The following is a 19,640-nucleotide window of genomic DNA, read 5'->3' as shown; positions in this document are numbered from 1 at the left end:
TTAACATATGCATATAAATTTACAATTACCCTAAATTATTCTAATTAAATCACATTATACCATAATTTTCAACTAAAATAGACAAATGAAGGCATTTCATGAATAATTTATCCCATTAAGAAAAATAAAAATCTAATATAAAGTCAAAGAAAATTTTTCATTCAAGCCATAAGGCGATTATTAATGATTATTTACCTTTATTTTATGTCAAATTACATTACTTTTAGATAAGATGGATTTGGTGGTGTGCTCATACAAGACAGAGTATCTTTATTTTTATTACTAATTGAAATTAGATGTTCTAGAATACGTTGCCTAAACTTCCGACCCAAAATCTTTTAACTTACAGCAGGACTCATGTTCATGTACTGTATGCCTCTTTATTTGTAAAAAAAATAAAATAAAAAAAAATCATCTTATATAGTGCTAAGGACTAAATTAAGCTAAAGAGTATATATATGGCCAGAAATCATTTAGTATACTGCAGTAGAGACTAGACACTTTCTATGGTGGGTATTTGATCCAAAGGTAAGAAAATTTATGTACCAGCTCTACATAAATCTCTATTTTTTTTTTATTTTTTTTTTACCCAAATACATTAAATAATAAAGAAGTTGAAAAAAAATGGCCATGGAATGCAAAGAAAATATAGTAAATTAAAAAAAATGTATCGTATTAAGGCATTAGGGTTACAGTGGTAAAAGCGGGGTAATCAACAGAATCATGCTATTGTTTGCTATGGTAACTACATTACTTTTACCATTTTGCACACAACTTGTTAATTTTACAAAATGTCTTTGTAAATCGGAATCCTGTCGAAGTTTCCTTGCTATGGAAACATACTTACTTGGAACAAACACGACCTCCTCAGTTATAATGTGTCTTAATTATGTACCTGCTGACAGCACAACATATTACTTTGTTTATCAAATGTGCCCTAATGAAAATCCTGTGTTCTAATTTTCTGTTTCTCTTGAAAGGTATCAAAATAGAAATGGCTTCCCCTGTTGTCGTAGCTTTTTCGACTGAAAATGCCTCAAAAGATGTAGTATTATTTTTCCTCCCTCCAGAAGTGGGTTGTCCCTTTCCTTTAGACAACACTGTTCACTGTAAAAAAATACCCGCAGTGCCCGTGTATGTAAAGTAAGTAGCTACCTTTATACTAGTTTATGTGTCTCACACAAATCATTGTCCATTGCATGTACATATTAACCTCTAACAAATCAATAAAATAACCACAGACACAGAATTGTAAATTGGATAAAATTGGCCGTAGTTTTATTTAAAAGGGTATAAGAGGCATTAACAACACAAACCATTTAACGTAATAACCAAATAACTTCTTCTAAATAATACACCAAATACAATCCGCCCCTTTTCCGCCAGATTGTGTAACACCAAGCCTCTATCCACCTCAACACAGAGGCGACCTTTACCCCTTATAAAACTACGACAATATAACATATTACATACCTTACATTTAAAACAAAAGGGAGGGGGGGTGGGACGCTTGCTCAGCAACAGCTCCTTGAAGATTTTTCTTGAGGTGAATTTAACCCCTTCAGTACCGGGACGTACCTGGTACTTCCTGGTTAACAGTCACCGGTAGACCGGGACGTACCAGGTACGTCTCCTCCAAAAAACGCCCCCACATCACCACAATCGCGGTGATCGTGGGGGCGCTGCTGCTGCTGTCTGCCCAGGACTCCTGGGCAGACAGCACAGCCTGTCTAAGCCCGCCCCCAAGCCCACGATCACTCCCACGGAGTGATTCTCTAGGCAGAAACAGCGATTGCAGAAAAATCTGCAATCGCTGTTTCAGCTGCCACAGGCATCTTCAGGGAAGGGGGGGGGTATTGAATGGGTCCCCACACAAGTGTGGGGACCTGATCCAACACCCCCCTGCTGCCTGATCGCTCCATGAGAGCGTCAGTGCAGCGTTAACCCCTTCAATGCCGCGATTGCGGCATTGAAGGGGTTAATTCCCGTTTTTTAGGGGGTTCTGCTGCTGGTGCAGCAACAGCAAAAACGAGCCCCCAGAAGTCCTCTGATCAGTCCTGTAGGACTGATCAGAGAGACTCCTCCCCTACAATCTCCAGTCTATTGGAGATTGTGTCCCAGCTGCCAGAGGCAGCTTCAGGGACAGGGAGACAGGGTTCTTTGGTCTCCACATGAGTGTGGAGACCAGACCCCCCACCCTTCCTCAGTTAACCCCTACCCCCCTCTTCCTCAATTAACCTCTTCAATGCTGCGATTGTGTATGACCCCCATCGCAGCATTGCAGGGGTTAATATTAGTCCCCACAAGCTTGTGGGGACTAAATATCAATCAATGCTGTGCTTCAATGGAGCATCAGCATTGAAAGAGTTAAAAAAATAATGTAAAAAATAATAATTATTATTTTAAAAAAAAAATAATAAAACAATAATAATAATAAAAAAAAAATAACAGCACTGACCTGAAAGTCCAGGGTGCTTCCAGGTCAAATGCTGGGCTGATCAGATCGCCCCTGGCCAATAGGAGTGATCGGATCATTATGGCAGCCCACGGATGACCCTGCTCTACAAAGAGAGAGGGGTCATCTAGGGTAATTATGAAAAAACACAAATTATTAATAAAATGAAAAAATCATAATTATTACCTGATCACTTGTCGGTGACATTTTAAGTCGCTGATTATTGATCGGTCTCCCTGATTGATGTCAGCGGCCTAAACCTGTCACTTACAAGTAATCTGATGAAAAAAAATATTTAAAAAAATGTAAATGCACATGTTCCAGTTTTGCCCTCATAGCTTCCTCAAAAAATACATGAACCATGCATGTGAGGCCTTGTTGGAACTGGGGGGTGTTGGTGAACAAAATGTGGTGCTTTCTTCCACTGTTGCACATATGCTGTGCAAGAAATAAATTTTAACATTGAAATGTATTTGTTAAAAACGCAATAAATTAAATTTTCCGTGAACTTTGGCAGACATCAGTGAAGAAAAGGCTAGCTGAAAACTGTCAAAACTACCCTAGTTGAACACCTTGACTTGTCTACTGTTCATAAATATATACTTTTATGGGGTAATTTACAGCAGGGGGCTTCCAAAATGTCCCAAATGGGATATGGGCCCAGGAAACCAATTTCTGAAAATTCCAAATGTGAAAACGAAAATGCGCATGTTCCAGTTTTGCCCTCATAGCTTCCTCAAAAAATGCATGAACCATGCATGTGAGGCCTTGTTGGAACCGGGGGATGTTGGTGAACACAATTTGGTGTTTTGTTCTGCAGTTGCACATATTCTATACAAAATATAATATAAAATCTAAAGCAACATTGCAACATATGCAAAAAAAAACCCAAAAATATAAAAATACCTCAAAATTTGGCAGCAATTGGCGATAAAATCCCTGTTTGAAAAGTGTCAAAATGACCCTAGTTGTACACCTTGACTTATCTACTGTTCATAAACATATAATTTTGGGGGGGTAATCAGTATCTGTGACAACTATTGCAGTTATTAGACTACCATGCCAAATTTGAAAAAAATTACATTTCAAAAACGTGATGCATGCCTTGCAATATTTGCCCTATACTGGTCAAAATAGATAAAAATCCTGGCCATGTTGGGTGGTTTCCAAATCAGGACAAGTTAATGAATATATTTGGGATAATTTTTTCCCATTGGTTTAATGTGTGTACAATTTGTATGTATACAAAACTGTAAAAAAAATGCGTTTTTTCATTTTTTCCCCACTTTTTCCAGTTTTTTTCAAACAAAACAATGTACTACCCAGCTTACTATGGTTTCAAATGAAAGCCCTACTTGTGCTGAAAAAAACAATATATGATTTGTGTGGGTGCACCAATTGATAAGAGAGAAATTACAGTTGAAGAAAGACATGGCAAAAACACAAAAACGGCTCCGGTCCTTTAGCGACACCTTAGTATCAAAATCCCGGTCCTGAAGGGGTTAATCACCCTGCGAGCAGCTATTTATTTATTTTACAGTTGCCTCACGCTGTAAGCACAGCTGACTGTACCAATCAGCTGTGCTTATTTTTCCTGCCGCACAGAAAGCCCAATCAAACCACGTGCTACAGCACAGCTGATAAACCAATCAGCTGTGCTAAATAAACTGCCTGCCCAGTAACCTAGAATTAGATTTAGCTAGCCTAGCCCACCAAAACTTTATGCCTTAACTATCCTGACCTTTTAGTGACCCTTATTATATAACTAATGTCCAGCAATGGACAATTAGCGCGCCGCTTAGGCAGCTTGCGCTTTCAATTCTTCCTCCTCTTTTTTCTCCTTTATTTCTATCCTTCCTCTTATATACTACAACCCTTCACCCCTATAGCACACAACACTATGTGGCAGCATCCTGTTAGTGTAAAAATAACACAACAAACAACCAATCATACTGCACTTCCCCCATCCGATGGGACAAACAGTTCTCATGCTGACAAGGCTATAATTATATATATATATATATATATATATATATATATATATATATATATTACACACTGTTGGATGTGCACTCGCGGACTCCCACTGAGTATTGCACCCTGGTGCTATGGGCTTTTAGTATAACTTCATGTATATCTAGGTGAGCCCTCACGGAATTTGAATTCAAATACCTTTATGGTTCCGATGTAGGTCTCCAAGACTTTTTTTCAATTTTTGAGTTCAAATCCCGTAAGTGCTCATCTTGATACTGAAGAAGGTATATATATTCTATATATATATATATATCTATATATATATATATATATATATATATATATATATTCTACTGTCTAAAATTACAACTCATCTCTCTCACTTGTCCTGATGTATTTGGTTATTTATTTAGTTATGCTTTTATTTTTAATAAAATTGGCGACTCTGTTTTTCAGGTCTCTTGAAGGTAATCCTGGGGTACGTGACTTTGCTGACCAAGCCAATGCTCTTGCCAGAGAATTGGGTGCTCTTAAAAAGCCTTTTATTGGATCATTCTTTGGATGTAATAGGTATAATAACGAGTTCGACCATCATTCCAATAGTTTCCACAATGAAGTGTGGTTTTTGGGAAGTGAGCCTCTTGATGAATAACTCATTGAAACGGCTACTAAAAATGCTAATACATTAAAGGAATTATGCTGTACAAACTATTTTGTGATCTTTTTACATGCAATTGTCTTGTGCATGGTCAGTTTTACACAATCTTTAAATTAAAGTAAGAAAGCCTCAAATTAGCCAGATTCTGCTATTCAGTAGCTACATGGAATTTTTTTGGAAAAACCCTTAAATGATGCATAATGAGAGAATGATGTATTAGTGATGTGAGTTGCCCCTAAGCCTGCCATCACAAGAAATCATTAAATTGAGTGATCAACTCCCTGAACGTATCTTCGGGTGGGGGGCAGGTTGATCTATGCCTCTTACAGAAAATACACTTTTAGCTGCTGAGCATTGTATGTGTGCGGGATATGGGATTATATACCGGTTCTGCGCTATTTAGCAATGGAGAGGAACAAATGTCTGACACCTTGGGAGTAGCGCCTGCAGACAGCAAATCACTCTGGAGGCCTAAACAACCTCCAATAATTCTCTTTACTGGGGTTTAGCCATGAAACCACTAATTGTAGGTGAGCTGATATGAAATATATACTCTGAGATTTATCTCATGGAAGACATCCGTCAGATTAAGGGCTTTATATTTCATCATTTGTGCAGGTGATCAGTGATGGAATTATATGTGGTTCTGCCCTCGTCTAGAACTAGAACAGCACCTCCAACCCCTCCGAGTATCAACTTTGTGGAGGAACTTTATCCAAAGTAGTCACGTAAATAGAATTGGGTACAAAGTATTAATGTTGTGATCCAGTGGTGAGGATGACCTCTGCTGCTGTTTGCTCTGATGTGTCACCCTAGGCTTAATCCACAACACACCACTAAAGAGTAAAGTGAATAAAAAGAACATGATCATCAAAGAACACTTAAATCATTTGCACTAATATATGTACTGTGTGGCTACCTATGCAATAATGGTGCATGTCTGTCCAGTGTCCCTCTTTGCCACTTAAATCTCTCTGTGTAAGGTTCTATACTCGTGTTTTGGGGATGAGGAACCCAAGTACAGGAATGTATACTCTTGCTGCAATGAAATTTGCTATGAGATACCTTGGTTACAGCGCTTTAAGCACAGGTGGACAGGGGGGGGGGATAGCACCGGCGATGATATGCGGGGTACCAGAAGTCACAGGGTAAACATAAGCAACCAGGATCAGGATAACAGAAGTCACGGCTATACTTAACAACCAGGGTCAGGATATCAGAGAGCAGAGAAACATATACTGGGGGATACAATTCCCGCTGCCCCTGGTGATGCATTTTATGAAGCTGGTGTAAATTGGTTTCATCACCGCAGCAACGATCCCTAACAGCTGCACACAAGTAATGCCCTCTTACCTGGGTTTATAGCACCTGGGTGGGGGAGGGAAGGGCACATGGGGGGAGACCCCGCTATATGCACCGGTTTATTAATCACATTAACTATGAATGTCAGGAGGTATTGAAGAGGGTCGTGTGCCCACAGCTGGTAGTTTCGTTACACGGGGTAACCCTCACCTGGAATCTTACTCACCCCTAACAATAAACCTTTTTTCCATAATGTTTTGTTTAAATAAAATCTTTTAAAACCCCAAAGAAACTTGATTCATGCCCTTAGTGAAAACAGTAAATTTGGGTAGAAAGATGTAACCATTACTGGTCCTATCAGAAATTCACCTAAAATACAATTAAAATATGTTTATATAATCAGATTAAAAATGTTACAAAATAAAGTTTTATGATAATTACGAGTAATATTAAACTAATAAAGTATGCTTACATGATCAGAAATGCTCTTAATATATTTGCCATTAATAAAATGCATTTGTATATATAAAAAGGTGGGGTTTTTTGTAAATATATTACTTTTGTGTCTCTGAACCACTGGCCATTATCGAATGCCTCGGTGTGTCCTTCCGTAATATAGTTCTACCGAAAAGAGGCTGAAGATGTTACTTTTTTGTGGCCAATAGATCTATAGCGGAACATGAGAAGGTAAGGTTCCCAAACCTCAGAGAAGATGGCAAAGGAATGAGTTGTTTTACAAAAAATTCTAAATTAGTTATTTTAATAAAATCAAATTAGGATCAATCCATCCAAGAAGAATTCTGCCTGTTCACTCGTTCGTCCGACATGCTTTTTAAAAGTAATTCTATTCCATGTTCTTGGTCTTTTTCGTTTTCCAGAGTTTAAGGAGACATCACCCAAGAGTAATCATAGGCATCACTACAGGGGGGGCAAGTGGGAGCAAATGCCCCCCTAGATCACTACTTCCCATCACTTTTGCCCCCCACCAAATTTGAAAACATGCCCCCAGCTGCAGGACCAAATGACACAGTGCCATCTAAACGTATGGGCACTCTGGGCAGTTGCGGACGCCCGATGAGCAGGTCTGTCACTTCAGACCTCGGCTTCCGAGCTCCCTAATCACTACGCGCCGAGCGCTGGGATGTGACATCATACCCCACCCTCTGCATTACAAGCCGGTGTATAGTAACGAGGGAGCACTAAAACAGAGGTCTGAAATGACAGACTTCACGCTCCCATCACAGGATGTAGGTTGATGAAAGACGGGAGATGAGAAAGGTAACAGATGGGGAGAAACGGGTAGAAGGGCCGTGTATGAGTATTTATATATATATGTGTGTGTAAGCTAGCGTGTGTAAGGGCAGTGTGTGTATGGGCTGGTGTGTGTAAGAGCAGTGTAGGTATTTGTGTGTTTGTAAGCTGGTGTGTGTATGTGTGTAAAGGCAGGGGTGTGTGAGGGCAGTGTATATGTGTGTAAGGACAGGTGTATGTAAGGGCAGTGTATTTATAAATGTGTTTATGGGCAGGTGTTTGTAAAGGCAGTGTATGTAAGGCCAGTGCATGTGTTTAAAGGCAGTGTATGTGGGTTGCCGTGTGTACGGGCAGTCTATGTGTGTGTGTGTTTATAGGCAGTCATGTGAAATGGCTGTGTGCGTGTCTTTGTGGGTTTATGGTCAGGTGTGTGTAAAGGCAGTGTGTATGGGCAGTTGTGTGTAAGGGCAGTGTATGTGTCAGGAACCAATATTTCGCTGCCTGAACCATGGCTTTTTTAATACCTGTGGTGTTTACATCTGCAACCACTAGTGGCCACCCTCCACCCTCTGGAGCACTCAGAACTCAGGTGTGCCTTGTTACCTGGGTTGAGCACTAGTCTACATCCAGCTGGGCCTTATTACCTGGATTACCCTGCCTTTATGAACCTGCCCTGCCCTTTAGTCAGGGCCTTTGTATTGAAGTCTATGGACCTTCCTGCTGTGGCTCTGCACCTGTACTGTGCCTGGGTCCCTGCTATTGTGTCCTTCCAAGTGGACTCCCTGCTATTGTGTCCTTCCAAGTGGACTCCCTGCTATTGTGTCCTTCCAAGTGGACTCCCTGCTTTGTGTCCTTCCAAGCGGGCTGTGTGCCTTTCGTACCCTTCCAAGCGGGCTGTGTGCCTTTCGTACCCTTCCAAGCGGGCTGTGTGCCTTTCGTACCCTTCCAAGCGGGCTGTGTGCCTTTCGTGCCCTTCCAAGCGGGCTCTCTGTCTGTCGTGCCCTTCCAAGCGGGCTCTCTGTCTGTCGTGCCCTTCCAAGCGGGCTGTGTGCCTTTCGTGCCCTTCCAAGCGGGCTCTCTGTCTGTTGCGCCCTTCCAAGCGGGCTCTCTGTCTGTTGCGCCCTTCCAAGCGGGCTCCCTGCCAAAAGACTTATTACCTGTATTTTATTTTGCCATACGTCCGGTTACTTGCTTAGACTATATTACCCTTATTTGCTGGCCCTGTTATATACATGAAATACACTGCATTACCTGGATTTCTGTTTGTGGTGTCTTTGTTTGCATAATCATGCACCGTGGGTTACATACTGAACCCCAAGTATCCCCTGCGCATGGGCTCCTACCCGACCTGATCACCCGAGTCCTGACAGTATGTGTATATGCGTGTTTACGGGCAGGTGAGTGTAAAGGCAGTGTGTAAGGGCACTGTATGTGTATATGGGCAACTATAAACCTGTTAAGGCAGCATGTGTGGGCAGTCATGTGTAAGGGCAGTGTATGTGTATATGTGTCTTTATGGGAAGGTGTGTGGAAAGGCAGTGTCAAATAAATAACCTCTGTAAAACAAATAGCTGGGGCACAATATTTAATTATTACCTCAGGCACAAAATGAGCCAGCTACTGCTCTGACTCAGGGAATTGAAAGGCACTCCTGTCAACTCCAGTTTAAAGTGACGGTCATAATGAGTTCAGCAAACTAAATAAACTGTACTATACATTACCTGAAGTGTTGCAATAAGTATGTTTTGGGAGAAGGTGTTTTGTTCTAACTGTAAGCTTTTGGTTTGTTCTTGTGGTAATAATAATAATAAATAATAATAATAATAATAATAATAGTGTCCATCTTTACATTTTCTCATTAAATGAAAAGGGATTCCTGAGAAGCTTTACTGTCTAAGCAGCAGCAGCAACTGGTGTTGCTCTGTACAAACATAAGAGGGCGCTCTTAGACTGAGCTGGAAGTAGGAAGCCAAGGAAACAGGCGCTGCTCCAGCTAGCTGCTCGCAGACACTATCACCCGGCAGCTGGGCGCAATGAGGGCTGTAATCCAAAGGGTCACAAAGGCCAGTGTCGCAGGTAAGTGATGAGGGACATGTCGGCAATCCCGTACAATAAGTGTAAGCCGCTGTAGCCCCGAACAGGCAGGCGTGCAGCTTCTCTCAGTAAGTGAGCGACCATACGTTTCAATACATTTATTTTAATGACTTTATGCGTGAAGCAGGCCCTAAATGATCTCATGCTGCGCGCTCAAAGGGTTAAGGCAAACGGACAATACCCCAGCACCGGTCATAGCAGTGGCAGCTTCTAGGACAGCCCGTGACAACCTTCGTGGAGGCCCACGTGAACTGCGTGGACCTGTGCAGCTGTCAGTGGGAGTGTATTCTTCCTCATGTCTGCTGAGTCGGGTGTAGAGTGCAATGGGAACCAGCACATACACAGTTAATTGCTTCTTTCTCTCTCTCTCTCTCTATAAAGCTACTGCTACACACACATTCTTTGGCCTCTCTACTGTGTAGTGGAATGGGAACCAGCACATACACAGTTAATTGCTTCTTTTTCTCTCTCTATCACTGTTTTAGCGTCTGCCACCTCTGATGGGAGGGTCACACCAAAATAAAGCTTTTGTTCTAACATTGTCTTCTGAAATAAACTCCCCTCCTGTACGTTAAGTATTTAAACATTTCTATCACACGTGCCCTATTTCCACCGAGTTTTTAAACTACTAATATTGCCATATTGAATGTGACCGGTCCACTGAACTCATTCACATCTCTCATGGTCCCTTTCGCATATAGACAGAGCATAAAGCTGTATGGATGCTGCTCATTTCCTCAACATATCACAGCAGGTTATATACCAGTGGCAGTAGCACCCCCGGCACATCATGGCAGCCCACTATTGGGGAGCCAGGCCTCCATAAGGCTTAAATGGTAAACAGATGGATTTAGTTTGCCTATAACAGAAAATCAGCCCATGAAAGCCAATGCAATACAAATGCCCGACAGATCTACAAACAGGGTAACCCATAGATGTGACAGCCCTCATCCAGACATATACACGGACATATTGATTTTGCTGGCTGTGTAATGAAACACTAAGGGGTGCTTAGAAGAGTATATAAAAAAAAACTTTTTAGATTAAATAGAAAAACATGTCAACCATATGTTTTCACAGTGGGCGATGAACAGCTCAGTTCCATTGGACGAGGGATCTGCGTTTTGCTGGGTATTTCCGTGGAGGATACGCAAAGAGATGTAGATTATATGTAAGTGTTTTCTTGTTTCTCTGTTGCATTGGATGGTTTCTCTCTGGTGTGATCAGTTTGTTTAACCCCCTTCGTGACAAAGGCTGATTTTACTTTTTGTACCCTTCGTGACAATGGCCTTTTTAACATTTCTGCGCTGCTCGTGTTTAGTTGTAATTTTCTTCTTTCCCGTTTACTGAACCCACACACATTAGATATTGTTTTTTTCAGGACAAGAAGGGCTTTCTTTAGATGACATTGTTTTGATTGTAAAATATTATTTACTATTAAAAAAGTATAAAATATGGTAAAAAATTTAGAAAAAAATGACTGTTTCTAACTTTTAGTTGAAAAATCTTTTACTCATCTATAAAAGGTAATGAAAAAACCTGCTAAATAGATTCTACTATTTGTCCTGAGTTTAGAAATACCCAATGTTTTTTTGCTTTTTTCTACACATTATGGGGCAATAAGTACAGGTAGCGTTTTGCTATTTCAAAGCCATTTTTTCCGAATCTGGTAATTCTTCCCCCCATGTGCCATTTCGGGTATATTTGAAGCTAGCCAATGCAATTTACCCCATCAAGTCATATATTTTTAAAAACTAGACAGCCCAGGGTATTCCAAATGCTAGTATTTTAACCCTTTCCAAGCACTAATTCTACCATCAGCCTTTGTCAAACTTTATGGTAGTAATTTTTTTTGCATTTGTTTCCACACACATTTTACTTCAGGTATGAATTAAAAGGTTCTCGTATATGTCACTATCATAAAACACCCCAATATGTGTTCAGCAACATCTCCTGAGTACAGCGATACCTCACATGAATGATTTTGCCTGGCTGTTTGGGGGCAAAAGGGCCACATTTGGGGCATGTGCATTTTTCAATGTTGAACTTTGGCGTTTGGGGATCCACTGCCCATGCCCTATTTGGCACATCTTTGAGCCGGGCCATTTCAGTGTGCCCAATAAAGCCATATATTTTTGAAAACTATTTTAAATGCTGGTATTTTAACTCTTTGTATGCACACATTTTACCACCAGAATTTTTTCAAAGTTTTCAGTAGTATTTTTTTGTGTGTATTTTTCCCCCACACACCTACTTTATGTATGAATTTACAGCTCCTGGTTTATGCCGCTGTCACACGACACCCCAATATGTGTTCAGCAACATCTCCTGAGCGCAGTGATACCCCACATGCTTGGGTTTGTCATTTTTTGGGGGGAACTAAAAGGCCACATTTGGTACGTGTGCATTTTTCTAATTGGAAATTAGATGTGTGGCCATCCTTCCCCCCGTGTTATTTGGGACATTGTTGAACCCGGCCAATTCAATTTACCCCATCAAATCATACATTTTTTAAAAGTAGACACCCCGTGGGCATTTAATATGCCAGTATTTTAACTCTTTCCATGCGAGAATTGTTTTAAGCTAATATGCCAATTTTAGGACTTGCTCACAAAAATATATTTTTTATATATATTTTATTTTTGCCTTTTTTAAAAAAAAAAAAATTATTTTTCAACTTGAAGGTTCCCCTGATAGTGACATCAGTGGGAAATTATTTTTACATTTTGCTGGTTTTTTACTATTTTTTTCTAATTATTATTAATTTTATTTTTTAATTTATTTTTTCTAATCACACTGTGATTAGAAAGCTGGGCTCCATTGACTTGCATGGTGAATGCAGTACCTGTATTCAACCTGCAATTGGAGCCAGAGTTCTCTAGATGGTCTGGAGACCATCTAGCGAACTTTTTCACCTTTATTGTTTTTTTTCCCGGGCCGCCGCCATCTTGCAGATGGCGAAGATCACCGGCAGCTGCGGCTGTGACCTCATTCTCCTCCACGAGCCCTCTACCCCCATCCCGGTGCCGGCATTTCATGCAGAGCGCCGCAATATGCCGGCATATTGCGGTGCTCAGCATGAAATGCCGGCACCAGCGAGCGGCTTTTAAACACTGATGCGGCCCTCGTTCTCCCCCGCATCAAAAAAAAGAAGACAGCGTTTAAAAGCCGCTCGCTGGTGCCCGCTGCTTCACTGCTGGGCGCAGAAATATGACGTCATATTACGGCGCTCAGCAGTGAAGCAGCGGGCACCAGCGAGCGGTGCAGGAAGACAGCAGCATCGTGCTCCCGTCGCTGGACTTCAAGGTGAGGGGGGGGTATATAGTGGGTAAGGGGGGGTATATAGTGGGTAAGGGGGGGAGAGGGGTTAGAAAGTGATAAGGGAGGGAGAGGGGGTTAGAAAGTGATAAGGGAGGGAGAGGGGGTTAGAAAGTGATAAGGGAGGGAGAGGGGGGTAAAAAGTGATAAGGGAGGGAGAGGGGGGTAGAAAGTGATAAGGGAGGGAGATGGGGGGGTAGAAAGTGATAGGGGAGGGAGAGGGGTAGATATAAGTAAAGAGTGTGCATTAATGTGTGGATGCATTGAGTGAATGAGAGAGAGCATGAGTTAATATGTGGATGAATTGTCTGAATGAGGGAGAGCATGAGTTAATGTGTGGATGAATTGTCTGAATGAGGGAGAGCATGAGTTAATGTGTGGATGAATTGTCTGAATGAGGGAGAGCATTAGTTAATGTGTGGATGCATTGAGTGAATGAGGAGAGCATGAGTTAATGTGTGGATGAGTTGTCTGAATTAAAGTGTGAATTAGTGAGTGACTGTAAAAGTGTTTGTGTATCAAAGATGTATAATTGTGGAAGGGCAAAGATGGCACTAGCAGGAGGTTTGAGCCTTGGGGACCAAGATGGCACAGGCAGGGTGTATATGGCACAAAGATGGCACTGGCCGGACTGTTTGGGGACAAAGTTGACTTGTGCTGGGCTATTTGGGGACAAAGATTGCAAATCTTATGTGTGTAATCTGGGTGCTGGCCAGGTTCTATGTGGGCAGTGTGGACGCCAGGGCTGGCTTTGGGGTGCAACCTGTGATCTATGCCTGTAATTTAGGGGGTTTAAAATATACCTTTAATGCTGTGTTTTTATGTGAATTCCAATTGATTTTTACCTGCAAAGCTGGGTTTTTGTGTTATTCTGTAGATCCATATCTGCTATGCTATGTTTCCATACATTATTTATGTGTACCTGCAAATACAGGGTTAATATGTCTTATTCAGTTGATCTACACCTGCGATGCTATGTTTCATATATTTATTGTATACCTGCAAATACAGGACTTGTATGTCTGATTCTGTTTATTTGATCTATACCTTTAGTGCTGAGATCACAAGTGAATTTCAATTGATCTGGGTTTGTGTATTGATCTATACCCGCTATCGGCAGCAGGGACTAATATTTATATATATATGGGCAGCAGGGGCTAGTAAATGGGTTTTAGATATTTGGACAGGGGCGCAATTTCAGTGCTTGCCATAGGCGCTATTTTCAGTAGATACGCCTCTGATGGTGATACCCCACATGCATAGGTTTGTCAGATTGTTTGGCTGGTAAAAGGCTACTCTTGGGACATGCGTAATTCAGGTTTTCAACAGACTTTTAGCATTTCGTCATTCTGCCTCTATCTCCTCTTTGGAACATCTTTGAAGCCGACTACTTCAATTTACCCCATCAAACCAAATATTTTTGAAAACTAGACACCCCAAGGTATTTCAAATGCTGGTATTTTAACCCTTTTCATGCATGATATTTTACCACCAGCCTTTGCCAAAGTTTGTGGTGTTTTTTTTCTTTCTTCACACAAATTGTACTTCAGAAATGAATTCATAGCTCCTGGTATATGTCACTTTCAAACAACAATATGTGTTCAGCAACATCTCCCGAGTGCAGTGATACCCCACATGCATGGGTTTGTCGGGTTGGTTAGAATTTAAAATGCCACATTTGGGAAGTGCTCTTTTTTTCCATTTTGCTCAGTCTGTGCCTATACCCTGTCTTTGAGCCTGGCCACTCCAATTTACCCCATCAAACCATTCATGTTTTATTAAATTAGCCACCCCTTGGGTATTTGAAATGCTTTTATTTTAACGCTTTCTATGTCGAGATTTTTGAGAAGATAAAGCGCTAATTTTAGCACTTGCTCAAAATAATAAACTTTATTTTTTATTTTAGTTATTTTATTCTTTATTGGCGTTTTTTTGTTTTTTTACATTTTGCTGGTATTGGATGGTTCCTCTGGTGACATCACTGCATTATTATTTTTAAATGTTAGCACATTTTTTTTTTTCCCCAAGTCCGGCGGGCCACATTTGAACTGCAGGCCGCATGATGGACGCCCCTGGTCTAGTGTTTTACCCTTAGGCAGGGAGAAACACGGGTCCTCAGGCCGGAGGCATGGACCTGCTCTGAAGTCTGAGGTGACACCTACTTTTCACAGGCGTAGTTTCCCCATACAGGGACCTGTACTTCTTTAGAATTTTCATTAGCGATATTACAAAAGATCTTAAATGTAAGATATTTTTTTCCAACTTGCTGAACAGACATTCATGGTGGAGCAAGGCAAATGGTAATTAAGTGTGTTGCAGCTGCAGTTCAATTTTGATAAATATAAAATAATGGACTTTGGATGTAAACAACCCTAAGTGGGATACGTCATTGGTGCACTGTTCTAACAGTGACAATGGAACAGAGGGACTTGTGAATAATTATCCCTAATGACCTAAGGGTAAGCAGGCATTAGAGTGTTATACAAAACGAGCAGGGTGCTGGGTTGTATTGCTAGAGGCATTAATAGCAGGAACAGGAGGTTGTTCTGCCACGTTACACATCCTTGTGTATGTGTGGCATGTTTGGATGCTATTGATTCAGCGAGTGATGTCTTCGTTATCTTTTTTGTTTCAGTGTGCAGGCCATTTAATACAACACTAAGGGCATACTTTGAAGGGTTTTAAAAAACTGAAATAATTGCGTTTTTAAATTTTGTTTAACGTATTTTCATAATATCGTTCATCCATGAGTGGCAGATATGCCTGGCTCCTACCTGTGTGCGTCACTTACATTGTGCCGTAAGAGTGTACCTCATTCTGACTTTTATTGGTCCTTGCAGACCAAAGGTTCCCCCTCGTTCCCTATCCATTTCCTGCCCTCAACCCCACTCTTTTGTCATTCATTCACTGTTTTGTGTATATCTCTTTAAAGTAAAAAAAAATAATTACGCTGCAAATTGCATAGACTTTGGTTATGATGAAATGCAATAAAAAAGCAAAACTTTCTGAACATCATTTTTATTTTGCTACAGGATCAGAAAAATTCTCAACCTCCGAATATTTGAGGATGACAGTGGCAAGCCATGGAGTAAAAGTGTTATGGATAAACAGTATGAGGTTCTCTGTGTCAGCCAGTTCACATTACAGTGCATCCTGAAGGGCAACAAGCCAGATTATCACATGGCAATGCCTTCTGAGCAAGCTGAGCCTTTCTATAACGACTTATTGCAGCAGATGAGGAAAGCCTATAAACCAGAACTTATCAAAGGTACGGAAGCACCTGTTTGACCGTTTCCTCAGAGCCAAGTTAAAGTAGAAATGTCATATTCCAGATTATACAATTTTTTCTTACACTTACATGCATAATGTTTATTATGGTTTTGCTTCCATTTCACTTAGGTGACCCCCCCCCCCCCAAAAAAAACCACTTGACATTTAGGATATGCAGAGGAAGCCTGATACCCTCTGGCCCAGGGGCAGAGAAAGCCAAGTGCCCATCCAGTAACCAACATACACACATTTACACACTAGCACACCCTTAGACATATAAACGTACACACATACACTCATCTCTCCTTCACACTGGACTGGCTCGGGGGACAATTACTTTCTCCTAAAGGTTGTAATCAATGTCTAATGCCAGAGGCTTCTGCCCACTGCAATAACATTGGGTGGCTGGGGCAGCGTTGAAGAGTCCAGGTAGTGTGTTCTATCTGCTTGAACTGGCAGAAGAATGCAATATTCATTGAGGGATCATGGAGAAACAAATACTATGCATTTCCTAGATGTCAGAAGTGGAAAGATTCAAATCAAAGTACGGTAACTTAAAAACAGAAGAGTAAAATTAACATCAGAGATATGTGATTTTCAGTGCTGCATTTAATCATAGTTTTATCTCAGATTTGTCAGCAATGCTTGCCTTTTAATCTTTCACATGCATTAATATTTATTGCACTGGGCAATTTACGGTGTTCTAAATCAAAGCAACAGTATTTATTATTGATTACTGTTCAACCTCCATATCTATGGATAATTAGGTAGGTTCTCTTAATTTTTGCTAATCAGTATTACATCTGTTCAAGCACATCTCTTTTTGGGATGGCATCTACTGCAGACTTCACATCATCTGAAATAGTGTAAAATTAACTGGTCTGCAGAGTAAAGCTGAAGATGTGTTGATATGCTTCTTTATGTAGGCTTGCCCTTACAATGCCAACCATTTTGTTTGGTCATGCAATCCACTGTCAATGAAATCTAGATTTGCAATCTTAAAATATCTGAAAAAAATAGGAAATATGCCTTTTTGAAATGATAAAAAACAGCATTGAGACCAGTGCATCGCCTTTGTATTGTCCTTTCTTGCCTGGCAAGGTCCATACTCCTACTAGAGGTTTAGGCTCTCTGCTTTAGAATTATGACGTGCCAAGTGTTTAGAATAGGCAGGGCAATCTGGTTTCAAGGCCCTACAGTAGTTGGCTTAGGTCAGAATATGCCACTGCAGAAGTATAGTCTGTGTGGCTAGTGAGACTGTAGATGAAGTTGAAAGGTATGTACCATAAAATCTCGGTGTAATACGCTCCTGTATATAGTACACAGGTACAACACAAGGTTATTAGTAACCCTCTCAAGACCTTTCATAGTTAAATTATAATCATTTTAGCGGGTGTGAAATACATTCGCTGTTACACCTCTGCTTATGTTTGCAACCGCTACAAAGATGCAACTGGCACGTAATCAAGAGAGAGTTATGTTAAATTTACTGCAAAAACAGTTTTTTGGCTTTTTTCTTGTTGGGAGCTGATTGCAGCTTTCTCCAAGATTACAGTATTTCTGCCACCAAACCACTTAAATTCAGTTTTTTTCTATTCATGCAGCCAAACCAAACTGATTGCAGATAGGATGTGTTTGTCATAGTGGGAAGAAACGTGTTTAATTAGTAATACACCTGGCTTCCAATAAACGCATTCACATTTGCAGCTTGCAACAGAGCCAACATAAACCTATTACACTGATGGGTTTTCTAGTCTAATATTAGTCCATTCGTGTAAAAAATATGAAATGTTTGTGAGGACGTTTTAAAAGCAGAAAATAACATTTGTGAGCAATTGAGACTATGTATGATGTTGGGTTCAAATGCATTTTAGGGATAATATCTAAAAAAAATCTTATTAAGAAGGAAGCAGAATGGTAGATGTTGTGCTCAAACTAAATGGGGTTGGACTCGGGGAATCCCTGCAGGGGAAGATTTGGGGTTTACTAGTAGACTCTTAACTAGACTTGTGCGAATGGATCAAAAACTATTGCGAAAAATTTTTGGTTTCTGGCAATGAATTTCGTTTTCTGGCCTTCCGGTTCGGACAAAATTCTGAAGGCTTTTTCCATTGACAAACGAGAATTGCTACACCCTTAATGCAGAAGGCCAGGTTATATATAGTTATATAGGCTGAAAAAAGAAATGCGTCCATCAAGTTCAGCCTTTCCTATATCTGTTAATTTGTTTGTTCATGGAGAAGCGAATGAAGAAAGAAGACACGGAGAAGCGAACAAAGAAAAATACAGAAGAACCAGAACATTCAAAGAGAAGATGCGGAGCTGCGGGAAAGGAGACATGGACATGGAAGAAGTCAGCGCAAAGAAGGTAAGGAGACTTTGAGAGCGTGAGTAAGAGTGAAAAAGACAACGAAATTATAAGGAAAATACAGAGCTCTTTTCTTCTTTTGTGTTTGTTTCATTGGGGGTCCCTCTTCATTTTCAAACTTTTGTACGAATTGACGAAGTTGGTAAATTTTTGTTAAAATTGAAATTCGTATGAATCCAAGTGCACAAGTCTACTCTTAACTCACTTATAGCACACAACGTCAGGTAACGGCTGCAGAAGTGAACGAAATATTGGCATGTACAATACTGCCATAAATATCGGTGTAAAGTGTATTGCTCTAGTTTTTGCTACCTAGAGTTTGCATTACAGTCTTTTTCCTGCTCTATAAGAAATACCGTACATTTTGGAATTAGATGTAGTCTTCAACAAAGATCGGAAGGACAACAGTTCTATCTTAACCCCTTAAGGACAATGGGCGGTCCCAAAACACATTGAAAACAATGCATTTTGAGCCCGTACATGTACGGGCTTTGTCATTAAGGAGTTAAACAAAGGAAGATATTCTTTACAGTGAGGGCAATAACGCTCTGGAATGCATTACCTAAGGAGATGGTAAATGTAGAAAATATGGATGTTGGACTCATTTTGGCAAGGAAGGGCATTCATCAATACACTGGTTTTAATTAATAGGGGTTAATACAGGGAGAAATATGCCTGTTTTTAACCTCACTAACTATGTAACTGTATGCATGATAGTGTGTATAAATGGAACTACCCGCCTTTATACCTCTGTTACAAATGCAGTACTGACAATTGGCATGTGGCAGTTAATTTTGCACAAAAAATGACATATTTATACGAACCATGCAGCACATATTATGGTGTGATTCACAGATAAACCTTCTGGAGTGTCTGTTACTATCACAAGTTCCTCCTTTGATAAATAACACCCCCCCCCCCCCCCTTGTAGCTGAGTCTAATGCAGAAGA

General features: G+C 40.5%; 1 protein-coding gene across 1 annotated transcript in view; it reads left to right on the top strand.

Annotated features, from left to right (window-relative positions):
* The first annotated feature begins 9,673 nt into the window (after positions 1-9,673).
* The window catches only part of LOC149303331 (D-aminoacyl-tRNA deacylase 1-like), a 62,801-nt gene continuing 52,834 nt past the window's right edge, over positions 9,674-19,640 (top strand). The window contains exons 1-3 of the mRNA XM_089481639.1: positions 9,674-9,716; positions 10,815-10,905; positions 16,085-16,320. Coding sequence (XP_089337765.1) covers positions 9,674-9,716; positions 10,815-10,905; positions 16,085-16,320 — 370 coding nt within the window. The remainder of the gene's footprint in view (positions 9,717-10,814; positions 10,906-16,084; positions 16,321-19,640) is intronic.

This window comes from Sceloporus occidentalis, unplaced genomic scaffold (assembly GCF_023333645.1).
Source record: "Sceloporus occidentalis isolate IW3139 unplaced genomic scaffold, rSceOcc1.0.p SCAF_15, whole genome shotgun sequence".
NCBI lineage: Eukaryota > Metazoa > Chordata > Lepidosauria > Squamata > Phrynosomatidae > Sceloporus > Sceloporus occidentalis.
This window is presented reverse-complemented; position numbering and strand designations above follow the sequence as displayed.